General features: G+C 43.3%; 1 protein-coding gene across 1 annotated transcript in view; it reads left to right on the top strand.

The window, feature by feature from the left end:
* AP3B1 (adaptor related protein complex 3 subunit beta 1) overlaps positions 1-26154 on the top strand; it is a 1093919-nt gene that overhangs the window by 712490 nt on the left and 355275 nt on the right. The window contains 1 exon segment of the mRNA XM_029575420.1: positions 14021-14084. Coding sequence (XP_029431280.1) covers positions 14021-14084 — 64 coding nt within the window.

Genomic DNA, 26154 nt, shown 5'->3' with positions numbered 1-26154 from the left:
ATAGGCCATTTTCATAGTACAGGCCTCCCCCATACCAGCCACAGAGATTGCAGCCGTAGCAACCCAGTCTTGAGGCCGGGGTTGCTCCCAACGTGCACCAAAGCCAACACAGACTACTGGTCAAAATCCCCAATAGTGTTTTTGAACATAACCCAGTCACAGCTACAAGGAACAGTAGGCGGGCACCTTGATTCCTTTGTTGAGGCATGGGGTCGGATCACATCAGATTGTTGGGTCCTCAACATCATCCAGAATGGTTACCGCCTAAACTTTCAATCTATTCCTGCATTTTCACATTTCACTCCTCTATCACGAGTGAAAGGAAACATTTCCCTTCTCCTTCAGGAAGTTTGATTGCTACTTCATCAATGGGCGATTCAAGTACTGCCTTGTCATCGGCAGCTCCAGGGATTTTATTCCTAATAATTTCCCATTCCCAAGAAAGGTAAAGGGTTGCTTCCGATTCTACACCTCCAAGCACTGGATCAATACATTTGGTGGGAGAAGTTCGATGACTTCTCTGAAAACCATTTTACCCTTTCTGCAACCCAACAATTGGATGTGCTCGTTAGACCTCAAGGATGCCTATGCTCACATACTAATGCACCGTTCTTCCTGGTGCTACCTTTGTTTTCAAGTCAGCACCCACCACTACCAGTACAAAGTCCTACCGTTTGGCCTATCTTCAGCACCCAGAGTATTCACAAAATGTCTAGCAATAGCTGTGGCCCACCTTAAGAAAGAAGGGATAAAGCTTTTTCCCTACCTGGATAATTGGCTGCTCATAGTTCCAAATCCAAAGCTGATCCGCGCTCACCAACTTTGCACTGTAAAATGCTTGGTGAATCTAGTCTTCATCATAAATTATGAGAAGTCTCATCTCGAACCTTCTCAGACCCTGCAATTTCTAAGTGCAATCATAAACACTCGATTGTGCAAAGCCTTACAGAGGACAGGATTTGCAACTTTTGGACTCTGGGTTCAATGTTAAAGTGTCTTTCACATCCCACAGCTCATCGAATTCTCACCATGTTGGGACACATGGAGGCAACTATGTATTGTGGGTCCTCTCACATGCCTTCCCATGCACCATTTGCAATGGGGTCTCAAATCCCAGTGGTCACAATGCTTCCATCCCATGTTGAAAACTGTGAACCTGACTCAACCAATAATTTTGAACATGGACTGGTGGCTAAGACCCTGGCTTTCTACAATCCGGCGCACCTTTCCAGATTCTGCCACATCAGATAGTATTAACCACGGATGCTTTCATGAGGGGAGCCTTGAGACTCCGCTCTCTGACCTTACATCCAGCCGTACCTTGGAACTTGAGCATAGTTTTGGAGGCGCTGATACTCCCACCTTTAGAGCCAGTGCAAACATCCTCATTGAAGTTTCTCACATGGAAGGTGGTATTCCTAGTAGCAATAACTTCAGGATGCCGAGTAACTGAGCTTCAAGCACTAGTTCACTGCTTTCTCCCAGGACAAGCAGGATGGTAGTCCTCACATGTGGGTGACGTCATTAGATGGTGTATGCCATAATTCCTATAGCCATAGGGGTCTCCCTTCAGTCTCTTTTTTTCCGTGCTGCAGTTTGCATCGCGGTTAGGAGCTCTGTGATAATTTTCTCACCACTTTCCTCACAGAAAAACTTGAAGTTTTCTTCACAAAAAGTTCCCTCATAGGGGTCTCCCATCGCGACACCATTTTCTCGATGCTTGGTGAGTAATTTCCACCATCTTCAGTTGGTTCCTGCTACCTTGTCCTCTGTTCCTGCAGGCCACTAACCATTTTCGTGGTCCTTTTTTTCCACCATGGCGACGGGCTTTAGAAAATGCCCAGAATGTCCGCGTATGATATCAATTACTGACCCGCACAATGTTTGTGTGCTCTGCCTCGGCCCGTCACACGATGTACGTCTGTGACCTAGCTATGCTCAAATGCCCCGAAGGGCAGGCGTGCCACCTGGACAAAATGGAGTATCTTTTCAAGATAAAACTAACTCCATCGACGTCCACCTAGTCATCACTGGCAGGAACATCTTCAAAATCCATTGAAAAACCTCACCGGGAGCAGCAAGGCAGAGGGTGACCTTCCGTCACCAACACCATCCAGGGCATTGGTAGCGTCTTCCTCAGTGGCAGAGAAGGACCGGACTGAGCATCGAGGGAAACATAGTCACCGGCACTGATGCGATTCCACACCTGGTGCCGGCACTGACATCGCATCGGCCTCGATGGCTATCGACCCGGTTGCGAAGAGGGCCTGGGGAGAGGAGCCTCCATCCTCCTCTGCACCTGAGACTCCGAGGCTTTCCCCCACTGATATCAGTGCCGGGTACTGAGCCTCCACAGATTCCTGTGGAGGTGCCAGTAGCGCCTAGCCTGCCTCCCCCCTGTAGCTGCGTTACCTATACCAGCTTCCAGGGAGGAGCTGGACATACTTGTCCGACAGGTGGTCCTCGATGCCTTCTGGAACCTTCATCCACCCTCAATGCCGGCCCCCATACCGGCACCGACACTGGAGCCATCGTTGTTTACACCGTTGCTCGACTGCCTGGATACACTCATTGGTGCTCTTCCAACCCAGCCAGGGCCATCGGTACCAAGCCGACCTACTGAATCTCCGAAACCCCTGATGCCCATTCCAGGGTCCTCGGAGGATGAAGACATGGACTCTAGTCCTATTACAGCTCCGTTTCCATTGATGCCGTAATCAGTTCCTAGTCCGTCAGGGCTCTCGGGATCGAAGCGCCCATGGTTCCCATTGATGCCATCTAAGTCTCCATCGGTGCCACCGCATCCTCCATCAAGGCCATCAAGGCCTCCATCGATGCCTGCATGTCCTTCCTCGGGATCTCAGCCAGAGACCCCGTATGATCCATGGGAGGATGTTGACACCGACACTTCTACAGAGGACATACTCTCAGAGCCTTCTCCTCCAGAAGAAAGGAGACAGTCTCCTCCAGAAGACCTCTCCTTTGCTAATTTTATAAAAGAAATTTCAGAGACCATCCCTTTTTGACCTGGTCACCAAAGAGGATACCCATCACAAGACATTAGAAGTCCTTCAACTCGTAGATGCCCCCCAAAAAATTATGGCCATTCCAGTCCACAAAGTGTTCTTGGACCTACAACATCACCTATGGGAGCACCCTTGCACTGTCCAACTGGTTAATAGAAAGACAAATGCAACATATCTGGTCCAGCACACTCCAGGGTTTCAGAAGCCACCGCTACCCCACCAATCAGTGGTAGTGGAATCTGTGCAGAAGAAGGCCAGGAGACTGAGCCCTCATTCTTCAGCTCCCCCTGGGAAAGACCAAAGATTCTTGGATGGTCTGGGTCGAAAGGTCTTTCAGGGCTCTGTTAGTGTCATGCATAGCTGCCTATCAAGTATACATGACACAATACCAGAGGAATCTGTGGAAGCAAGTCCAAGGGGTAGCAGACTCTCTCCCCAACAACAACAAGAAAACCTCACTGCCATTCTCCAAAAAGGCCTTGAGGCAGGGAAACATGAGGTCAGAGCTGCATATGATTCCTTTGAGACGGCGTCTCGCTTATCAGCAACAGGAATCAGTGCCAGAAGATGGGGCTGGCTTAAGGCATCTGACTTGTGACCAGAAATCCAGGACAAGCTCTCTGATTGCCCGTGTACCAGAGATAATCTCTTTGGCGACAAGATACAAGACGCAGTGGCTCAACTAAAAGATCATAACACGACCCTTCATCAGCTTCCCACAGTCACTATGGAAGCTCCCTCTTCTGCTCGAAAGACTATGAGAAGGGATCCTAGTAAACCCTTTTATCGCTCACACAAGTACTACCCATCTACATCTCGCGTGAGACCAGCCAAACCACCTCAAAGAGGACATCCACGTCAGGCTAAGACATCCAGATCTCAACCAGCCCCGCAAACGGGCCCAGCCTCAGGATTTTGAAATCTGTCCGGAGAACAGTAGCCATTCTCTTAATCCAAGACCAAACTTGCCTGTAGGAGGTCGGCTACACCACTTCATAACCAACTGGTGCCGCATTACAACAGACAAATGGGTAATATCTATCATAACCAAGGATACTATCTAAACTTCCTCATGGTACCCCCAGATTCACCACCCAAACCACTGTGGATCCAAAAAGATCTCACAACCCTTCTAGAGTCAGAACTGTCCACCCTACTGAGCGCCAGGGCTGTGGAAGCTGTTCCCCGGAAACAGCAGGGCAGAGAGTTCTATTCCCGCTATTTTCTCATTCCAAAGAAATCAAGCGGCCTCCGCCCCATCCTAGACCTCCGCAATCTCAACAAATTTCTACATAAAGAAAAATTCAGGATGGTGTCCCTAGGCACCATGCTTCCCCTTCTGCAACAAGGAGATTGGCTCTGTTCTCTGGATCTTCAAGACGCCTATGCTCACATTCCAATAGCCCCACATCACTGCAAATACCTGCTTTTCGTTGTGGGACATCAACATTTGCAGTATTGGGTTCTGCCTTTCAGACTTGCCTCGGCACCTCGTGTATTTACAAAGTGCCTAGCAGTGGCTGCGGCCCATCTACGCAAAAACAGCAAACGTGTTTCCTTACCTGGATGACTGGCTAATCAAGAGCCAATCCAAGCAAGGAGCTCTCAAGCTCACTATCAATCTGCTACACTCGTTGGGGTTTCTCATCAATTACCAGAAATCCCACTTGAATCCATCTTCCCTCCTTACTTTTATCGGAGCAGATTTAGACACCACAGTCGCAAAGGCCTTCCTGCCCAATGACCACACGGACACACTCTCCAGACTAGCTGCATCTCTACACACAAAGAAAACAGCCTCGGCTCTTCAATTCCTCACGTTGCTAGGCCACGTGGCTTCCACGGTCCACGTCACTCCTATGGCCAGGCTGGCCATGAGAATAACTGAATGGACTTTGAAATCTCAGGGCTGCAAGCCACTCAACCTCTTTCATCCCAGATCTGTGTAACCGACCAGCTATCTCTGGTGGACAAACAAGGCCAACTTGCTAACAGGTCTAGACTTCCAGCAACCAGTTCCCCAAGTGACCTTGACCATGGACGCATCCAACTTAGGTTGGGGAGCTCATGTGAACAACCTTCAAACTCAAGGGACTTGGACACAACTCGAAGCAAAGTTTCAAATCAACTTCCTAGAGCTTCAAGCCATATGTTATGCTCTACATGCGTTCCAGGACTGCCTTTCACACAAGACTGTTCTCATACAAACAGACAACACAGTTGCAATGTGGTACTTGAACAAACAAGGAGGAACAGGCTCTTATCTTCTCTGCCAAGAAGCAGCACAGATCTGGGCCTGGGCCCTTGCACACTCCATGCATCTCCGGGCCATTTATCTGGCAGGAATACAAAACGTAGTAGCAGATCGCCTCAGTCGACATTTCCATCCCCACGAGTAGTTTCTGCATCCTGTGGTCATGAGCAAAATCTTCCAACGCTGGGGTCAACCAACAATCGATCTCTTTGCATCCGAACTGAATCACAAAGTGGACAGATTCTGCTCCCTGCACAGGCAACAAGACACATTAGCCTGGAACACAGGCCTCCTATATGCGTATCCTCCGATACCATTGATAGCCAAAACTCTCGTGAAACTACAACAGGACAAAGGGTCAATGATACTCATAGCCCCGTACTGGCCTCGACAAGTGTGGTTTCCCACTCTTCTCGACCTCTCCATCCGAGAACCAATTTACCTGGGCACAGCGCCCAATCTCAAAACTCAGAACCAAGGCATGTTACGCCATCCAAATCTTCAGACCCTATCCCTCACAGCCTGGATGTTGAAATCTTGATCCTTCAACTGCTCAACCTTTCAACCGATGTCTCTCAAGTGCTTGTAGTTTCACAAAAGCCTTCCACACAAAAATCCTAACATTAAAAGTGGAATAGATTTATCACGTGGTGCATGCAAAAAGGAATTGACTCCTTTTCCTGCCCCACTCCATCTCTATTAGACTATCTCTGGCACCTTTCAGACTCTGGTCTCCAGACTTCCTCGGTGATGGTACACCTCAGTGCCATCTCAGTGTACCACAAGGGAGTAGGGGATGCCCCAATAACTGTGCAACCCCTTGTGAGTCAGTTTATTAGGGGCCTGCTGCAACTTAAGCCCCCTCTACGGCCACCAGTTACCGAATGGGACCTAAACGTAGTACTTGCAAGGCTCAGGCGCTCCCCATTTGAGCCTTTGTACTCCTGTGATGTTAAATTTCGTACATGAAAAGTTATCTTCCTAGTTGCCATTACATCTGCTCGAAGGGTTAGTGAGTTACAAGCACTTGTCACATACTCACCCTATACAAGGTTCCTCCATGACCGAGTGCTACTCCGCACGCACCCTAAATTCCTTCCCAAGGTGGTAACGGACCTTCATTTGAATCAGTCTATAGTCTTGCCCACCTTTTTCCCAAGGCCTCACTTTCATCAGGGCCAGAGAGTTTTACATACCTTGGACTGTAAATGTGCCCTTGCATTTTACCTAGACCGCACTGCAGTCCATAGGAAATCCACCCAACTCTTTGTTTCTTTTGATAAAAACAAATGAGGAGTTGTAGTGGGCAAACAAACTCTCTCCAACTGGCTAGCAGATTGTATTGAATTCTGCTATGAAAAAGCAGGCCTTCCTCTCCAGAGACAAGTGAAGGTGCACTCAGTAAGAGCCATGGCAACCTCAGTAGCACACTATCATTCAGTACTGATTGCTGAGATCTGTAAAGCTGCAACATGGAGTTCTCTTCACACATTTGCTGCACGTTACTGCCTGGACAAGGAAGGACATCAGGACTCTGCCTTTGGCCAATCCATCTTAAAGAACTTATTTCCAGTATAATCCCAACTCCTTCCACATCCATCTGCTGTGACTTTCAGGCTGCCTCATTTTTTCCAACAGTACACCAGTTTGTTGTGCCTGTTGCACAAGTTGTATGCTGTTGGTCAAAATTAAATATGAGTCAACCTGTAACTTGCTAATTACCCACATGTGAAGGCTACCATCCTGCTTATCCTGGGAGAAAGCAGAGTTGCTTACTTGTAACAGGTGTTCTCCTAGGACAGCAGAATGTATTCCTCATGAGATCCACCCGCCACCCCGCAGAGTTGGGTCCGAAATAGTTTTATTTTATTTTTTCGCTCTCACCTTTTGCTACAAACGAGACTGAAGGGAGACTCCTGTGGCTACAGGGATTATGGCATGCTGGGCATGCTCAGTGTGCCACTCAAAAGTTCTAGAAACTGTAACAGAAGTTTTCTGTGACAGGGCTCCATCTAATGATGTCACCCACATGTGAGGACTACATCCTGCTGTCCTGGGAGAACACCTGTTACAGGGAAGCAACTCTGCATTCCTTACCTCCAATTCCATCATGACAAGGTCACTCTACGAACCCATCCATCCTTCCTTCTGAAGGTAGTTTGTTTTTCATTTGAATCAAATCATAACTTTACTAACCTTTTACCCTAGACCACATGCATCCAGTTGGGAAGCCCTACTACATACATTGGATTGCAAAAGAGTGCTAGCTTACTACAAGCAGAGGACTAACTCACTGAAAAGACATTCCCAGCTCTTTCTTTCCTTCATTCCGAATGCTCCTGGATTTCCAGTATCTAAATGAACACTAGCGAACTGGTTGACTCAGTGCATCCATTTCTGTCATTTTACCAGATCAGAGCATTTAACTTCAAGAGTCAAAGTGCATCAGCTGAGAGCTATGGCTGCCTCAATTGCCCACCTTCGATAGGTATCAATTCAGGACATTTGCTGAGCGGCTATTTGGTCAACTCTGCATACCTTCATGTCTCATTACTGCCTCCAGCAACGTTCTAGTTCTGATTTGTCGATAGGGCAGGAGATACTACTTCATGCCACTAATTCTTAAGACTGATAACCATTTACAGGGATAAGCTGCACAGATAATCATACACATTTCTGATCAAACAAAGCATTTCTGATCGAAAGTTCTACTGTGCTTCAATTCCCAGAAAGCACAGCTAATTCAGCCTGCTTATCTGGGGGGGGAGCAAGTTTGTTTACCGTAAACAGTGTTTTCTGTAGATAGCAGGATGAATTAGCCATGTGTCCTCACCCCCCTTCCTGACAGTCTCCATCCTCTGCCTGCTTTCTATCTTCCTTGCTCATGCTGCTTTCTGTGCTTTAAACCAACTGAGGTGATGCAGGCAGTCACATGGGAAGGTGCCGCGCAGGCATGCAGGACCAAAGCTCTGTACCTTCTAAGAGAAGTTCCCGCCTCGGGCTGCCAGGAGGCGCTCCCAGACAGCATGGCTAATTCATCCTGCTATCTACAGAAAACACCATTTACAGTAAGCAAACTTGCTCTTATGGACCACATTTGTTTAGTGCAAAACACCCATCATCTTGAACTGTTCTTACATAAGTTCTGGAAGACTTTCAATTTACAATCAGCCAACAGAGCCATTTTGTTTTCTAGTAGCATTGTCAATGACATTGTCTCACTTCAGTATAAGACCATTGAAATTACTCTATTGTCTTTGAACTGCAAATATACATCAGATATGTACATCTGTACAATGCAAAATGCCGCTTTCTTAGCGTTCAGTCAGATGAATCCAGAACAAGTGGTTATACACCTCTTCCAGCATATGGAAATGGAGCAAACTAACTTCACAGTACATATATCCTGCAGTGACATCAGCCCGCCTATGTTCTCCATCTCCAGCAGACTGTGGATGTGCATCTCCCTACTGGGGATTGCTTCATTCTGAAAAAGGAGAATTAAGGATATTACATTTGCCCCGCTTTCCTGCGGTGATACCAAAAGGTCCCACCCACAGTAGAGAAGAATTCCTGAGGTGATTTCTGTGGTCCCTCAGATGAGAGCCTTTGTCTGGTAGTTGGTTTTTCAGCCAGATGGACTTAGCTGCTTAAGCGGCTAAAAAGGCAGTGGGTGACGGAAGCGAAGCACGGCAGTGACAATATTTGCCCTCTCCCCCATAGCTGGAGACAGTCTCTATACTCAGTCAGGTAAGGCTGAGCTCAGGTAAGCTTTAAAAAAAAAAAAAAAAAAAAAAAAAAAAAAAATATATATATATATATATATATATATATATATATATTTTGTACATAATATTCTGTACTTAGGGCCAGGGACACAAGAACACTTAGACTCAGTAAAAGTTATAAAGTAAATTTTATTTGGCATTATAAGTGTTCTTGGGAGATGCTGGATACTGGGTGCCCTTTGTCTTACAAACTGACCAGCATCTCATTGGATACAGGAAGTAACCCTTCTTTTATAGTTAAACAAACAGTATTGTCGAAGTTTCTAGAATTACGTGACTGCCCAAAGACTCATTTACAGAGACACATCATGCTGTTGACATGACAACCTATCCCTGAACTGCCCTGACAAGTTTTCCCAGATGTAGCCTATTTGCCCTCACTCTCCAGATAATCCTTTTGTTCTGTTAATTATCTTGTCCAGTGAGATCTCAACAGAATAGTGCCTGAAGCTCCCGCGTTGGTTCCTTCTTTGTGACCCATTGAATAGCCCGTCCCTTCATGGTGCCAGCTGGTCTACCTGCTCAGGGACATTCTGCAAGTCATGCTCAGAAAGTCACTCAGAGTTCATTCAGCTCTGACAGGCCACAGAACAGCAGAGGCGTCTGGGTATTTTCCTTCTCAATGTTGGTTGTCTGATCAGGCATATTTCTCAATAAATATATATATATATATATATTTTTTTTTTTTACAGAGACATAAAAGAAGGCTTTTGTAACGTAATGCTTCCTACTTTTTCCCTGTCTTCTTGCTCAGTGTGCTGTACTGACATTTGTCCCACTCCGTGGGAGGTTGAGGGATGTGGGCAGCCTCTGTAGCCTAGGCCCCACTTTGAGGCTTTTTCGCTGCATGCTACATGGTAGGCATTTCGTGTGCTTTCTAAGGCTGCCCTCTCATGGGTAAGGGTGCATATGCATCCTCTTCAGTGCTCCCTGCTTTCTCAGTGAAATCCACAATCTCATGACTATTTGATTCAGCTGCTGATGGAAATCTCCTTACCAATTGCGGTGGTGACTGCAGGCGGATCATCTAAGGTAGGGAGTTTCCCTAGCACCACCGGACTGGCTAGTACTGACAACAGATGCTAGCCACCTTGGTTGGAGAGCTCACTGTCAGAAGCTGATGGTACAAGGGCACTGGAATGCAGAAGAGTCTCTCTGTAACATCAATCAACTGGAAGCTTGGGTGGTCCAGTTGACATGTTTGCAGTTCAGCGACAGGCTAAAGGGTCAATCGGTCAGGATAATGTCGGACAATGCAATGACTGTGGCTTACATCAATCGGCAGGGAGGAACCAAGAGCCAGCAAATGTCGCAGGAAATAGATCAGCTTATGGAATGGGTAGAAGTGCATCTCCAGAAGATCTCAGCCTCACACATAGCAGGAAAAGATAATGTTAGAGCAGACTTTCTCAGCAGGGAGAGTCTGGACCCAGGAAAATGAGCATTTCAGCTGATTCTGGATTGCTGGGGGTCCCCCATTGCTAGACCTCCTGGTGATTTCTCACAGTGCGAAAGTTCCGCGATTCTTCAATTGCAGGAGAAATCCAAAGTAGTTGGGGATCGATGCCCTAGTACAGGAGTGGCCGCAAGACAAGTTACTGTATACCTTTCCTTCATGGCCCAATATGGGCAGATTGATCCAAAGGATCGAGTGCCACAGAGGGTTGGTGCTCTTGGTTGCTCCAGATTGGCCCAGGAGGCCATGGTATGCTGATTTGTGGGGGCTTCTGGGAGACCTACTCCTTCAACTTCTGGCACACAGGAACTTACTAAGTCATGGTCCAGTTCTTCATGAAAATACAACTCTGTTTTGTCTTATGGTCTTAAGAGGGCTTGATTGCTGAAATGTAGATACTCTGTGGCAGTGATTTCCACTTTGCTTAGAGCTAGGAAGTTCTTCACTTACTTGGTATGGTGGAGGTCCAAGGCACAGGAACACGGAGAGGGTCCTGGAGGTGAAGCAGTAGCAGCTTATACTAGACAGAATACAGTAGTGGCTCGAGGAACACGGGGTACACCAGAGAGGATCCCACAAGAGTTGGTAGAGTAGATCCGTGGAGTTTAGGTACTCACTGAAGAGTAGATCCAGGAAGGGTCCCGAGGAGCAGGACAGGCAGCAGTCCAAGGCAGAAGGCCCTCCGAGGAGCAGATAGCCAGAGACGAGGAAGGGCCCCTGAGGAGCGAGTACCCAAGGCGTCTCACGCCGAATGCAGGAACAGGAAGTCCGTGAGCAAGAGCAGATTCAGCAACGAGGGAACTCCTTGCTGACTTGTCGATAGACAGGGCCAGTCAGGTTAAGTACAGCAGAGGGAAGATGTCATCAGGAGGGGACGCCCCCGAGGTTCCTGCCATGACGTGTACAAGAGTGGCCCTTGCGCGCGCGCCTATGTGATTCCTGGGGCAAGATGGCGGTCGGCAGCGCACACGCTGTCCCGGGTACGCCAGGCAGGTCGGCAATCGCTGGCAGAGGTCGCCGTTCTCCCCAATACCTACAAGGCAGCAAAGAAAGAGGTGAGCATTAGTAGTCGCAGCCATCTGCGACCGGGCATAACAGTATTCTGAAATTTAGCAATACACTTACCTGGATAATGAATTATAATCATGTCTTATCTCCACAAGCATTTTTCTATGCTCTTGTTTTCTTGGCTAAATTCAGAAGCACCCATAGCCTCCCACCGAAAACAATCTCGTGTTTATGAAAGAATGACATATTGAGTCCTTATCCTGGGCAAAGACAAAAGACACCAAAAAATGACCCTTCTGTATTTGTTCCTTGGGAGATCATTCCAACAGAGCTGTCAATTCCATGCTGATGAAAGAAAGACACCTCCCTTTTAGGTTGATCCCTCAGTCGATGCTCCAATCTTTTAGCACCAGACAAAAGCTAAATCTTTTTCAAAGGAGGAATAGCATTCTCAGATACATTTTTTAAATATCCAGTAAGTATTTTTAAAACAAATTCAGCGGAGACATAGTAGCTACTTAGGAAAATTAACCAGCTTCAGGTTGAGGTGTCTTGAAAAAATTTCTAAATTTTCCAATTTCCTACTTGTGACTATTTTATCTTGGATTAAAGATGACTGGACAGAAGATAGCTGACTAAAATCTACTCCATTTCCTGAGCTTAGCCAGCTATTTTGGGCTCCTGCCTCTGCATCTGCACACCAAACTATGACGTTAATACTGCTAAAGAAGAAATAGCTTGATGAAGGGAGGCTATTGCAGATCAAATGGAGTGCACGGTGACATCATCAGGTTTAATCAAAGTTGGAACCACAAGCGAATCACCATCAGCTGGGAGAGCGAAAGAGAGCACTTGTCCTCGAGGTGGTCTCCTTCATGCTTGTTCCAAGAAGTTAGTTAGTTTATTGTATTTGATTAATGGCATTTCTTTACAAAAGTCAATGTGATTTACGATAAAAAAAACAAACCATACAGACTCTGTCCACTACACTGCCAGCAATGGTATACACTTACTAATCAAACTGTTCTGCTTTTATGTTATCTGGGACACCAGTTTCCCCAGCACTTGCAATAACTCCCACCTGGTTGGCATTCACTTGAGGGTTCTGGGTTCCAGGATTCAGCTCCTTGGACCGGCTGGGGGTGGGAGTGGGATGAAGGCCCAGTCTGAGGAAGATGTTATTCCCTGAACTAGGAGGTAAACTCTCCACACTTTTGCTGGCCTCATTCCCATGATGGGTTGCACAAAGCCCCTAGTTAACTGTCTGATGAAGTGCTGGTAAGTTCGGGGGTAGAGGGAAGTAACCTCAAAGCTTCACTTTGTGTTTTCTGACCATCAGGACAATAGGAAATTGATTTAAAAAAAAAAAAAAAAAGAAAAAGATAAGAATTCCGATCATCAGAGCTCAGATATGGTGTGACCAAGTCAGAATTTTTTTGTTATTGTGTGTTAACCACAAGCAGTCTTCCTTCTTTATATTGGATTTCGCAACTTATCCAAAACATACCGTAATTGCTCACTTACCTTATTACCAGTAATGACACTATCCTGATTTTGCAAGGTTTTCATTGTTTTGGCAAATTAAATTTAAAATGGTAACAGTCTTAAAAGCTGAAACCCCTAATTATCTTAAATTGGTTCTTAGAATATGTACCCATATGCACCCAGAGTTCCTCAGGAAAAATCAGGCTTATCTTTACTCTCTTCTAAACTACTATGCTGAACTGAGACACATTCTAGAGTTTTTTCTGTTGTGAATCCTGTTCTTTGGAACTTAAGAACTTCAACAAGAACAGAGCTACTTGACTTTTAGGGAAAAGAAAGGTTAAGACCTGTTTCTGCACACATTTGGCCTAGACTGTCATAGAGAAATTTTTTAGTTAACATCATAAGATGCTTTCCCTGCCCTGTCTGCACCATTATTGACTGACTAGTCTTATTTACGTCATACCTGATTGTTTTCTGAATTTTGTTTCAGCTGTTTTGTCTTTATACTAATTAACATAAAATACATTATCTGCCAAGAGCAAGACATTTGGATCAAGGAACCCTGTTTTGATTTTACTCCAATCTATGTATGACAATGTAGTTATGATTTCCCTATGAAAAATATGGTGACATCCTCTTGCAAATAATGAGATAAAGCCAGGACTGCTTCATTTTCTCACCCTTTACATAGAGCTGTATGGTCACCCTACTCATGGAAGATACCTGTATAATTTGCTCCTTCCCTGAAAGTAGAATGATCAGTCTCCTGACAATTCAGAGGTCAGCTGTTCCTTGATTATGCACCAAGTTTGTGTGCTTTGAGAGGAGCACATCCATCACTCACTACTGTGAATTTTAGATAGTTATTGCATGGCCCATCTTTATTATACTTCAGCTGTGCATCGCAATAGTCTGGAGTAGGAAAAGTGTGAATCATGATATATGTAGAAGAGTAAATTTGTACTATGATATTCAGTATGTATGCTTAATATTTTGACAGAAAGAAGAAAAGAAACCAGTGCCTTCCAGTAAACAAGAGATTTCATTACTAGACTTAGATGACTGTAAGTATTTAAACTTTTCTTATAAAATTAATTTTCAAAAGGCCCTGTTAATGTTTGTTTGGTTTTCTCTGTTTATCCATAGTTAATGTTGTGGCTGTACTGTGCTTCAACAGATTTGTACCAGTGTTGGTAAGATAAACTAGCAGGAAAGTAGGAAGCCACAATGAAACACATTTCATGAACATGAATGATCTAACTTTTAGGATCCAATGGATTGCAAGATCCGAGGCAGCATGGTTTTACCAGAGGTAAATCTTGTCAGATGAATCTGATCAATTTCTTTGATTGGGTGATCAGAGTTGGCTCAAGTGCTAGATGTAGTGTGCTTGGATTTCAGCAAGGCCTTTGAACGCTATTCCGTGCAGAAGATTTGTTAATAAATTGTGTGTCCTTGGTATGGATCATAGAGTGACTGACTGGGTTAGAAACTGGCTGAGTGGGAAGCAACAAAGGGTAGTGGTAAATGGAGATTTCTCTGAGGAGAAGGGGTTTTTACTAGTGGTGTGCTTCAGGAATTGGGCCTTGGATAGGTTCTTTTCAACATTTTTGTGAGCAACATAACGGAATGGTTGTCAGGAAAATTTTGTCTTTTTGCTGCTGATAAAAAAAAAAAAAAAAAAAAAACCAACTGAAACAAGGAGTGTTAGAAGTTAGAATTTCCACCCACCTCCCTTTCTTTACCTTCTTATTTCACCAGTGACCTTTCCTGTCCATCTGCTTAGAGAATTATCAAACTGTTTGTCTGAAGAAAATCTTATTTATTTTTAAGTTACACAGGGCTAAGCTTAATACTGCATCAGGAAACAAACAAGCAATTAAGGAAACAGAAAATATGCAAACAATAATTACCAAAGCATGCTTGACATTCGGTACTTGCCAGATTACAATTCATTAATGGCTATCATCATCCTCTCTAGCTGAAACTTGCATTTTCTTGGCCGATCGATAAACTTTCCGCAAAGTTTATCGATCGGCCCCTAGGTCCTCAGCGCTCTGTCATTTGCAGGTCTTCGGCACAGGGGTAGAGAGGGCAGCCTCTAACACTGCAGCAATAGGGCTGTTCAGCTTTCCAGTCTCGGATATCGATGATGGGCTCTGCTGTGCCCTTAGTCTCGCCAAGTTACTTCTGCTCAGGATATCTGGAAGAAAGGCAGAAAGGGTGGAGCAGCACTCGGACAGATCGCCTACCTCTTTGGATGGGCCACAATTGAATAGCAAGGACCCTGAATGCTGGCACCCTGCTACTTGTAAGGGCTTACCTATGCATAATTCAGCTTCATGCATAGTCAGGTAAAAGCATAATTAAGACTTTAATTAGCTGATTTTCCCACTCTCTTTCCAGTTCCTTTGTCTCTTTTTTTTCCAGGTTCATCAAGCGGTCAGTTTTGATGACTGCTAGTTGTTCATTTCTGACAAGGTGGTGGTCATGATCTTGAATTGGCCATAGTGTGATAAAAAGAGGCCTTTAGTATTTCCTTTGTACAGAAACACACAGCACTATTTGTGCTATGTTTCTCTTAGCCTCTCTTGACTCCAGTGCAGCTGGGAGGGGGGCTATATATCTGCCAGGCTTGGTCACGTATACAGTAAGGCAAACCTCTCTTTTGCATTTAAGTGCCCTAAACAACAATGTCCATTTTTGTAGTCAGAGAGTCCATCTTAGCTGCTTGACCTCTTAGCAAGAATTGGAATATTCTCTACATGTGGACAGCCAGGAAGGAGTGCAGAACGTAAAGAATCTAGCAAAGCTCAAAAAATGGTCTAAGGTCTAGCAGCTAAGATTTAAAAATAAAAAATGCAGAGTAATGCATTTAGGATGCAAAAACCCAAGGAAAAGCTACACTATTAGAGGTGAAATTCTTCTAAGCCCAAAGGAAGAGTGGAATCTGGGGACAATTGTATCTGATGATCTTAAGGTGGCCAAACAGATGGATAAAATAACAATTAAAGCCAGAAAGATGCTTTGCTGCACAGGTAGAGCAACTGTCAAGAGAAAAGGGGAGGTGATATTGCCCCTGTATAGATCCCTTGGAATACTGTGTACAGTTCTAGAGACCACATCTTCAAAAGGTTATAAACAGGATAGAGTTGGTCCAGAGGATGGCTACTAAAGTGGTCTTCATTCTAAAGCATATGGGGATAGATTTAAAGATCTAAACATGTATACTCTAGATGAAAGGTGGGATAGGAGAGATATGATAGAGACATTCAAATATCTCAAAGGTTTCCATGCACAAGAGGTGAGCCTTTTTAAATGGAAAGTGTGCCACAGAATGAGTGGTCATGAGATGAAGTGCCGAAAAGCAGAATATAAAAATCTAAATTAATAAATAAAATAAATGAGTTGAAAGGGAGTAGACTCAGGAGTATTCTTAGATATTTCTTTACAAAGAGAGTGATGAATGTGTGGAACAGCCCCCAAGCAGAAGCATGGGATAAATGTAGGGATTTCTAAGGAAGTGATGAGAATTATAATGCTAAATTAATTGGATGGATGGGCAGACTGGATGGGTCATATATTCTTTTTCTGCCATCATGTTTCTATGTAAAATGAATATGTGCTTATTTTTGCATATATATATATATATATATATATATATATACCATTATTACACATACTGGTTGTTGTCTCGCTGCTGCTCAACCCTGCTTTTACCTTGCAGATGTAATGTTAGCTATTCCCACTCTGCTACAGACAGTACCATGTATTATACTGTACTATTTGAGCTTATGTGAGGATAAAATAAAATGGAGATTCTTAAGACTATCAAATGCACTTACTTTGTGTTACAACTGTAAGCATGCACTTCGCCAATGTAAATTTTAATTGTGTGCATTCTTTCTATATATATTTTTTATCTGATCATAAACTTTCAAAATATGCAAATATATATTTTTCTTTCATAAATGAATAATACATTTGTGAAAATTATTTATAAATGTGCAGTATTGCTGAACTTATATTGGTGCATTTTGTATCCACTAAAGTTGCCAGAATAGATAGTTTCCACATTAGATGTACAGTTTTTCTCAGTCATACAGGCAAAGGACCTAGTGAAATTTTATATTATATAGTTTGTCTTTATTATTTCATATTTTTCCTGAAAAATTAGTGTAATATTGTGAGCTATGTTAAAACTATATAGTTTTTCTGTATTAAACATCACCATTTTATTAGTACCAAGGTCCTCTAAATATCTGATCACATGATCACAAGAAGTTACCAAAAATGTCTACATAATGGCAATACAGAATAGTGTGAAAATTATTTTAAGTACACAACCAATAAAATTTATTTATTTATTTATTTTGCTTTAGTATGTGTAGGTCTTCTAAATCAGCTAAATGCAATTGAGGGTGTATCTACATATTTACAACTGAGGTCTGTATTTATACACAGTCCAGCTAGCAAAGTTAGCCAGACGACTCCATTCTTGCTACAATATATGGTCTTCACAAGAGAGAAGATAATCTCCTCTTAAATACAAGTTAAGTAAATAATAACTTTAAAGAAGGCAATAGATGGAGACCACGTAAGAGAGAGCTAATTATATCTACATCAGCACAACCCAAAAAACGCTTTGGCTAAGGGAAATCACTAATGGATAATAAGAAGAAATGTATTGCATCATAAAATAACAAAAAAAGTATAAACATTTAAAATATTAAAAATTGTATTAATATGCATAAGGCTATCACCAACATCATTTATACCGGACAACAGTGTACACAAGAAAATTCAGTGTCCTCTGATTGTTGATATTTTTGTTAAAGTTGAGAAAGGACCACCTGGGCTTTGTGGTTTTTGGTGTAACTACTAAGTAAGCCAGCTAAATGCTTTTGAATATGATCCTCATTTTTGTATGGTACAGGGATGGAATTTGTTCTTGTTCTTTCATATGGACCTTACAGAATTGATCAAAGATCCAACTCATGAAAAAGACCTTGTCTTTTTTCATAATTCACAATTTAATCAATTGAATATGTTCACAGTATAGTTAAAATCACTCAATGTGTTTCTGGACGGGGTAGTGTATGTTGTCTTATATTGTCCTTGCCTTTGGACAGTCTATTTTGCTATTTTTTATTTATCATGCCCCACTACGGAGAGTTTTAATATTTAAATTTATTAGAAAGCTTGTGATCTTTGTAAAATTTGACTGAATTTTGTTTGCAGGACATTTAACTAAACTTATTTCCTGCTTAGAAAATAAATCCCGGGGGGGGGGGAAGTGATATCATTTGACAAAGATGGCCACTTAAATCTTTTCTCTGACACTCCCCAAAGCAAATAAGACTAATTACTCCGGTTCCCGGGGAGTAAAGATATTGAAACTTCCATTCTGAGCAGATAAAACACCAGGGATCATGTCTACCAGGAAAAAAGCGGTGGATTTGCAGCAATTCTCTTTCGATGCCGGTGGCTCCCGTTTTGCGGCCTTTAGTGCGGTCCCGAGGGAAGAAAATCCAAATGGCGCAGACAGCAAACAAGGTACCGAACCTCCGGAGTCAGACGATAGTGAAGGATTAATAAATAAAAAGTACCTCCAACATTGGTTTCAAGATCTGAAATGCGATATTAAAACGCTATCTGATGAATTTCACGAAGCGATTTCAAACCTTCACACAGATATGAAAGATCTGGGGTGCCGCATGGATGACGATGAGGTTCAGATCAAAGACCAAAATGCACGGATAAACAATTTAAACTTTGAAATTGTAAATTTACGAACCTTACAAGAGGAAACAACTTTGAAATTTGAAGATTTAGAAAATCACACACGTCGCAATAATTTATGCATACGGGGCCTACCGGAAGATGCAGCATATACTAATTTTAAAGATATAGCCCAACTGATTTGCAGGGCATTACTTACAGCAGCAGAGCCGCCTGGGGAAGCACAAGATGAGCCTGCAGTAATCCATGTAGACAGGGCACACCAGGCCTTGGGCACGGCTCCCAGAAATGCCCCCAGAGATATTGTGCTCTGCGTGCACGACTTCGCCGTTAAGGAAGACATTATGAAAGCTGCAAGAAAAATAGATGCTTTTGAATGGGACGGACATGCTCTATCGATTTATAATGATCTCTCTCCAGCAACTTTGAAAAGAAGGAGGGATTTTCGGCCTGTTACTGCTGCTCTTCGGAGAGATCATCACAAATATCGCTGGCTATACTCATGTGGATTAGCGTTCACTATTAAAGGGGTAACATCCAAAGTCAAAACAGTGGAATAAACCGTGGCTGTCTTACAGGAAGCAGGGGTGGATATTTCTTCTACTGCCCCTCAGAAAGATCTGACGCCTCTGGCAATGGAAGCAGCCAAATGGCAGAGAGCAGGGAAAGGAGACCTATGCCTGAAGAGAACATCGGGGGCTGGATGGTTGTGGAATCCTGCATCAGCAGAGTGGAAAAAAGATCAACCGGTCACCTGAGAGCTACTGAGGAACTCAGTCGTCTGTACCATTGATAAATGGATGAGACACTGCATCTTTGAATACTGGTCGTCTGGTGGATAGTAAGATGCCACCACATTGATAAGATGCCTTATTTCTGCTTTTTGAGGTGGGAACCGGAGGGATATAGCAATGTATTGATGTTTTCTGTTGGGGAGGTGGAGGGGGGGATTGGATGAATCTTCCTCAGATAGGGGTCGACCTCATGGGAGGCGACGTTAGTCTGTTTCGGGGTAAGGGGGAGGGAATATATGGAGGGGGGGGGACAGGGAATAGGGATGAGATGTACAGTTGGGTTACATTTTTTCTTCGATTGATAAAGTGTGAGATATGGGCAGTTAATGAGGGAGGTGGAATGGCTTATCATGACCACACTTAAATTTATGTCCCTTAACGTAAAGGGATTAAATTCTCCCATGAAGTGGAGGCAATTATATAATGAACTATCCCAACTTCAGGCCTCTGTGGCTTTCATTCAGGAAACCCATTTAAAATGGAAGCATGAGCACCTTCTACGTCCACGAGGGTTCAACCACAGATATTACGCCGCAAGTACTCCAAAATGCAAATATAGTGGAGTGGGAATTTTGTTTGCTAACTCATTAGGAGTAAAGGTTCTTGAACTTATTGCTGGTCCACATGGCAGATATTTAATTATGGTAGTAGAGATTCATAACTGTAGATTCACCCTAGTCAATGTATACTGCCCAAATAAGGAACAAAGTTTAGTTTTGGATGAGATAAATCAGAAACTACACCAGCTGGAAGGGGGATATTTAGTGATTGGGGGTGATTTTAATATGGCATATACAGTGGGGGTAGACACATCTTCCAAGAAGGGAGGCGTAACTCAGAGGGACAAACGGTCCTTCAAAGGACATCTGGAGCCTCCTATACCCACATAGCAGAAATTACACATTTCTATTCTAGACCACATGATACCTATTCACGGATCGATTATTTTTTCATAGATAAAGCGCTGGTTGACCATACTAAGAACACAGACCTAGAATGTATCACATGGTCAGACCATTCACCTATATGGTGGGAGGTGTCCATGCCAAACTTTGACCCAGGTTTGCGGTTTTGGAAGATGAACGATAGTCTAATTAAACGCAAAGAATATATCACCCGAATCCAGAACCAAATAGAGGACTACATACTCTTTAACACTACAACAGATACTTCCCCTGTTATTGTGTAGGAAGGCTTAAAAGCTACCGTTTTTATATACCGCGGCATGTAAGAAGATACATCACCTCGGTTTACAGGGAACAATAATTTAGCAACAGGCTTTACAGAGAACAGGCTTTGCAGACAGTAACAAAAACATTGTAACAGGCTTTCCATATAAAAGTAATATAAATAGTCTATGAACTATCAAACAAAAGGGTAAAATAACTCAATGAGTGAGATGAGGATATAAACAGGTAGATAATTGTTATAATGCTTATTCTTTTCTTTAACATCAATTTAAAGCTCAAAAACAGGGAGCGGGTAGGAGGGTAGGGGTGCGGGTATGAAGTGGCGGAAAGAGGTTAATGGGCTGAGGGGCAGGGAGCTAGGGGGAAGGAAATCATTAGACTGCATTTCAGATTAAGAGATCATTAAACTGCATTTCAGATTAAGAGGAGATCATTGAGTGAAAGCTTGTTCAAACAACCACGTTTTGAGACTTTGTTTGAATTTCTGATGGCAGGGTTCGAGACGCAGGTCGGTGGGCATTTTGTTCCAGAAGTGAATTCCAGCAATGGATAAAGCGCGGTCTCTTGTGGCCACGAGTTTGATGTGTTTAATTGGCGCAGAGGCAAGTTTAGCTTGGTGAAAATTTCTTATTGGTCTTTTAGAGGTATGGAAAACAAACTGCTCAGAGAACCATTGCATTTCTTGGTTGTGGACAGATTTATGAATAAGTGAGAGAACTTTAAATATAATTCTTGATGCTACCTTGATGGTAGCATCAAGACCATCAAGAGGCAAGACCATCAAGACCATCAAGAGGCAAGACCATCAAGAGGCAACCTTATTAGCCTAGGGACCTATCATAAAAAGCAAAAAGGGATGGAGAGGGATAGGCTCTTACGCCGGATAGCGGAATTAGAACAAGCTCATAAACGGAACCAGGGCGCTATTAAGCTCCATGAACTGGATAAAGCCTGCCAATCCCTGAAAAGCTTGGATGCAGATCTGATAGCACATCAGCTCGATATTGTGAAACAGGCATATCATGAACAGGGTGATAAACCTAGCAAACTCTTAGCACATAAACTAAAGGGTCAACGGACATTATCCCATATCCATAAAATTATTAAAGATCACCTAGGGCAAATACATATCAAAACACCTATAATAAAGACCTGTTTTGCTAGATTTTATGAGGCCCTCTATACTACAGATCACGTGGTAGATCCTGGGGACATTTCCACATTTCTAGATCCCTTGGAATTACCTTCACTGTCTCAGGAAAAGCAGGATATCCTGGGAATGCCTACCACTGTAAGAGAAATTCAAGATGCTATTAAATCTCTGAAAGTAGGAAAGGCGCCCGGATTGGATGGGTATACACCCTTATTTTATAAGAAATTTATGAGACTACTGGTGAATCCTCTTAAGGACATGTTCAATGCTTTAAGGGAGGGGCAAGGACTATTTTATTTTTTTATTTATTTATGTTTTTTATATACCGATCTTCTTACATTATATGCAAATCAAATTGGTTTACAGAGAACAGTTGAAAAACTTGCTTGGGGGCAATTACATATAACGAAGAACTTTTTAAATAAACAGTTAAATAGAAGAAAAATATATATGACAAAAAACAATGTCTTAAATGTCTAAAAGTCTTAATGTTTAATAGCAGTTAAATGGAAGAAAAAAATAAATGACCAAAAAAACAATGTCTAAAAAAGAAACATGGTATTAGGAAATATTCCTATTCCTAATTGTACCGATGTCTTATAAGAAGTTGCAAACAGAGGCCTTAGATAACTAAACTTCCGCGTGAGTGAATCGAACGAACTGTAGTGATAAGGTACAGGGGGGGTAGGACAGGGGTGAGGGGGGTGAGGGGTTGGGGGGGTGTCAGGATGGCTGGGTAAAATTGTATTTATAAGGGGGGGAATGAAGTTTAAAGGGGTGGGGAGGAAGGTGGAGTTATACATTTAGAGCGAAACAGATGTAAAAATGCAAGTTGAAAGCGGCTTGTTAGTAATCAGGGAAATACTTGGCTGAATAGCCAGGTTTTCAGTTTTTTCTTGAATGACTGGTGGCAAGAGTCTTGTCTGAGTTCTGGTGGCAGCAATGGCAACACTGCAGGGATCACGGTCATTCCAAAACCAGGAAAGGATGATACTTTATGCGGGTCCTACCGGCCCATTTCATTGATCAACATTGATCTCAAATTACTAGCTAAGATCTTGTCTAATTGCCTACGTGTGGTAATTTTAGATTTAGTTAGATGATCAGGCAGGATTCATGCCGGGGAGATCTACCTCCGATAATGTTAGAAAAATTCTGGACCTGATCTCAGTAGCACAATGGAATAACACCCCCTCAGCACTCTTAACTATTGATGCAGAAAAAGCTTTTGATGGGTCCACTGGCCTTTTTTGTTTGCAGTCATGGAACAGATGGGTATAGGAGGACACTTCTTGGGTTGGGTAAAAGAACTATATAGAGAACCACGGGCTTGTATTAAGATCAATGGAGGATACACTAACACCTTTCCTATTCACCGGGGCACCAGACTAGTGTCCTCTTTCGCCTTTACTCTTTGCATTAAATGTCGAACCTTTAGCTACATTAGTCCGAAATGCCAGAGATATTCCTGGGGTTTCCATTGGCGCAGATCAATATAAAATATCTCTTTACACAGGCGATATTATCTTCACAGTCACGAAACCTGATATATTTTTGCGGGCTCTGACAATATTAGAACAGTTTGGGGTGGTCTCAGGATTTCGTGTTAACATGGACAAATCAAAGATTCTACCCATAAATCTTACCATAGAACAAAGGTCTAAATTATCGAAGCTCTTCACTTATAGATGGACGAAAGGTCCTATATGCTATCTTGGTGTTAATTTATCCATAGCTCAGGAAGACCTCTTCAGGGTGAATTATGAGCCCTTACTCTGTAATCTATTAAAAGATATGCAGAAATGGGATAGATATAATGTGTCCTGGATGGGCAGGATAGCCATTGTGAAAATGAACCTGTTTCCTAGGCTTAGTTACTTGTTTCAAGTATTACCATGTTTGATACCGGATAAGTGGTTTCAATCTTTCCAAAGGAAATTGTTTTCCTAAATATGGAAACAGCCTCCCAGAGTGAGTTGACAAGTGTTGTATAAGATTAGAAATAAAGGGGGGCTTGGAGTCCCAAATCTTAAAAAATACTATGTTGCCTCACAATTCCAAGTGGTAGTGGAATGTCATATCCCAAGTAGTTCAAAACCATGGATGTCTATAGAACAATCTTGCCTGAGTGGGGGAAACCTAGAGAATCTATTTTGAGAGAGAAAGAGACCAAATCTCAAAGGACCACATATTCTGCCGTCACTGAGATGCACAGTGGCAACATGGTATAAATGGAGAGAAAATTTGATGGGGAAAAAGGGATATTTTTTCCCAGCAATATTTCGATTATTGTCAGATTTCCCTTCAGGACATGACTCCCGGATATTCCGAAGGTGGGAGGCCAAGGAGCTTTTTCAGATACATCAAGTATGGTCGGCAGGGGTAATGAAGCCCTTCTCCACAGGTGATAGTGTCTAATGATATGAAGTCTGCGAAACAATGCGACAAGGCGATAGCAAAAGCCAGAAGAATGCTGGGATGCATAGAGAGAGGAATATCGAGTAAGAAAAGGGAAGTGATTATCCCCTTGTACAGGTCCTTGGTGAGGCCTCACCTGGAGTACTGTGTTCAGTTCTGGAGACCGTATCTGCAAAGAGACAAGGACAAGATGGAAGCGGTACAGAGAAGGGCGACCAGGAAGGTGGAGGGTCTTTATCGGATGACATACGAGGAAAGATTGAAGAATCTAAATATGTACTCCCTGGAGGAAAGGAGGAGCAGGGGTGATATGATTCAGACTTTCAGATACTTGAAAAACTTTAATGATCCAAAGACAATGACAAACCTTTTCCGTCAGAAAAAAATCAGCAGAACCAGAGGTCACGAGCTGAGGCTCCAGGGAGGAAGACTAAGAACCAATGTCAGGAAGTATTTCTTCACGGAGAGGGTGGTGGATGCCTGGAATGCCCTTCCGGAGGAAGTGGTGAAGTCTAAAACTGTGAACGACTTCAAAGGGGCGTGGGATAAACACTGTGGATCCATCCAGTCTAGAGGGCGTGAATAAAGTGGAGGCAGCAAAACACTGCACAGAGCGGCAGTAGCCACTGAGGCATTCACGGAGCGGGATGCCAGTGGCCAGTAGTTAGTGTTCCACCTTCATGGAGCGGAAGGATGGAGGGCTGCTATCTCCAAAAAAAAAAAAACAAACAAAAAAATAAAAACAGGGTGGGTAAGAGTATGGGGCCAAGGGTGTGGCCTGCTTGTTACAGCGGTTGCTTCCCCTAATTGAGCTGGATGTCACTTGGTTGCTTCCCCTAATTGAGCTGGATGTCACTTGGATGCAGATACGGAGCTGATCTCTAAATTGGTGGTGGGGTGGAGGGGAATTAGGGCTGGACGGTACTGGAAGCCAATAGTAACAGGTGGGAGAGAGAAAAAGGGAAAAAAAAATGGATAAAGTGCGTAGCTTGCTGGGCAGACTGGATGGGCCGTTTGGTCTTCTTCTGCCGTCATTTCTATGTTTCTATGTTTCTATGTATGAATACTCTTTAAACAAAATAGATTTTTTAGCGTATGCCCAATTAAGGCACTTTTTACAAAACCTGGAGGTCCACCGAGATATCATGAAAGGTGCTTCTTTGTTTGAAGGTTTCTGTGTAGCTTCTAAGAGGCCTCCCAAATTAATGTCTAAAATATATAAACTCCTAGACAGCCCGGGGACTTATACAGCTACGCACCTATATGCATGAGAACGGGAATTGGGAGCTATATGGGACGCTGAACGTTGGGATACCTGTTTTCAAGGACTAGGGAGACACTCTATGTCCACTGCTATGATTGAGAATGAGTATACAATGTTATATCGATGGTATCTAAGCCCTGATAAACTGGCACAATGGTACCCTAATCTTTCAAACACATGCTGGAGATGCGAGCAGGATATAGGATCATTTATGCATAAGTGGTGGTCCTGTCTGAATATACATGCTTTTTGGGTACAGATTCGTGATTTGGCTAAGGAGATGTTGGATACAGAGCCCCCTCTATTTCTGGCTCTTGGGGACAGGAAATGATGATCTCTGTGTATCTCATATGAGGTTGGTGCACTACCTGGCTTTTGCAGCTAGGCTAGCGGTGGCACAGTGGTGGAAGAGAAAAGGTACACCTCCCCGGAGCTTAGTAGTGACTAAATTAATGGGAATCAGAACCATGGAAAAAATCTCGGCATGCCGCCGAGACTCACTTACTAAATATGGGAACATTTGGAACCCTTTTGAACAATGGCTACATACTCATCGCCGGACACGATAGACCC

This window comes from Rhinatrema bivittatum, chromosome 1, assembly GCF_901001135.1.
Source record: "Rhinatrema bivittatum chromosome 1, aRhiBiv1.1, whole genome shotgun sequence".
Classification (NCBI taxonomy): Eukaryota; Metazoa; Chordata; class Amphibia; order Gymnophiona; family Rhinatrematidae; genus Rhinatrema; species Rhinatrema bivittatum.
This window is presented reverse-complemented; position numbering and strand designations above follow the sequence as displayed.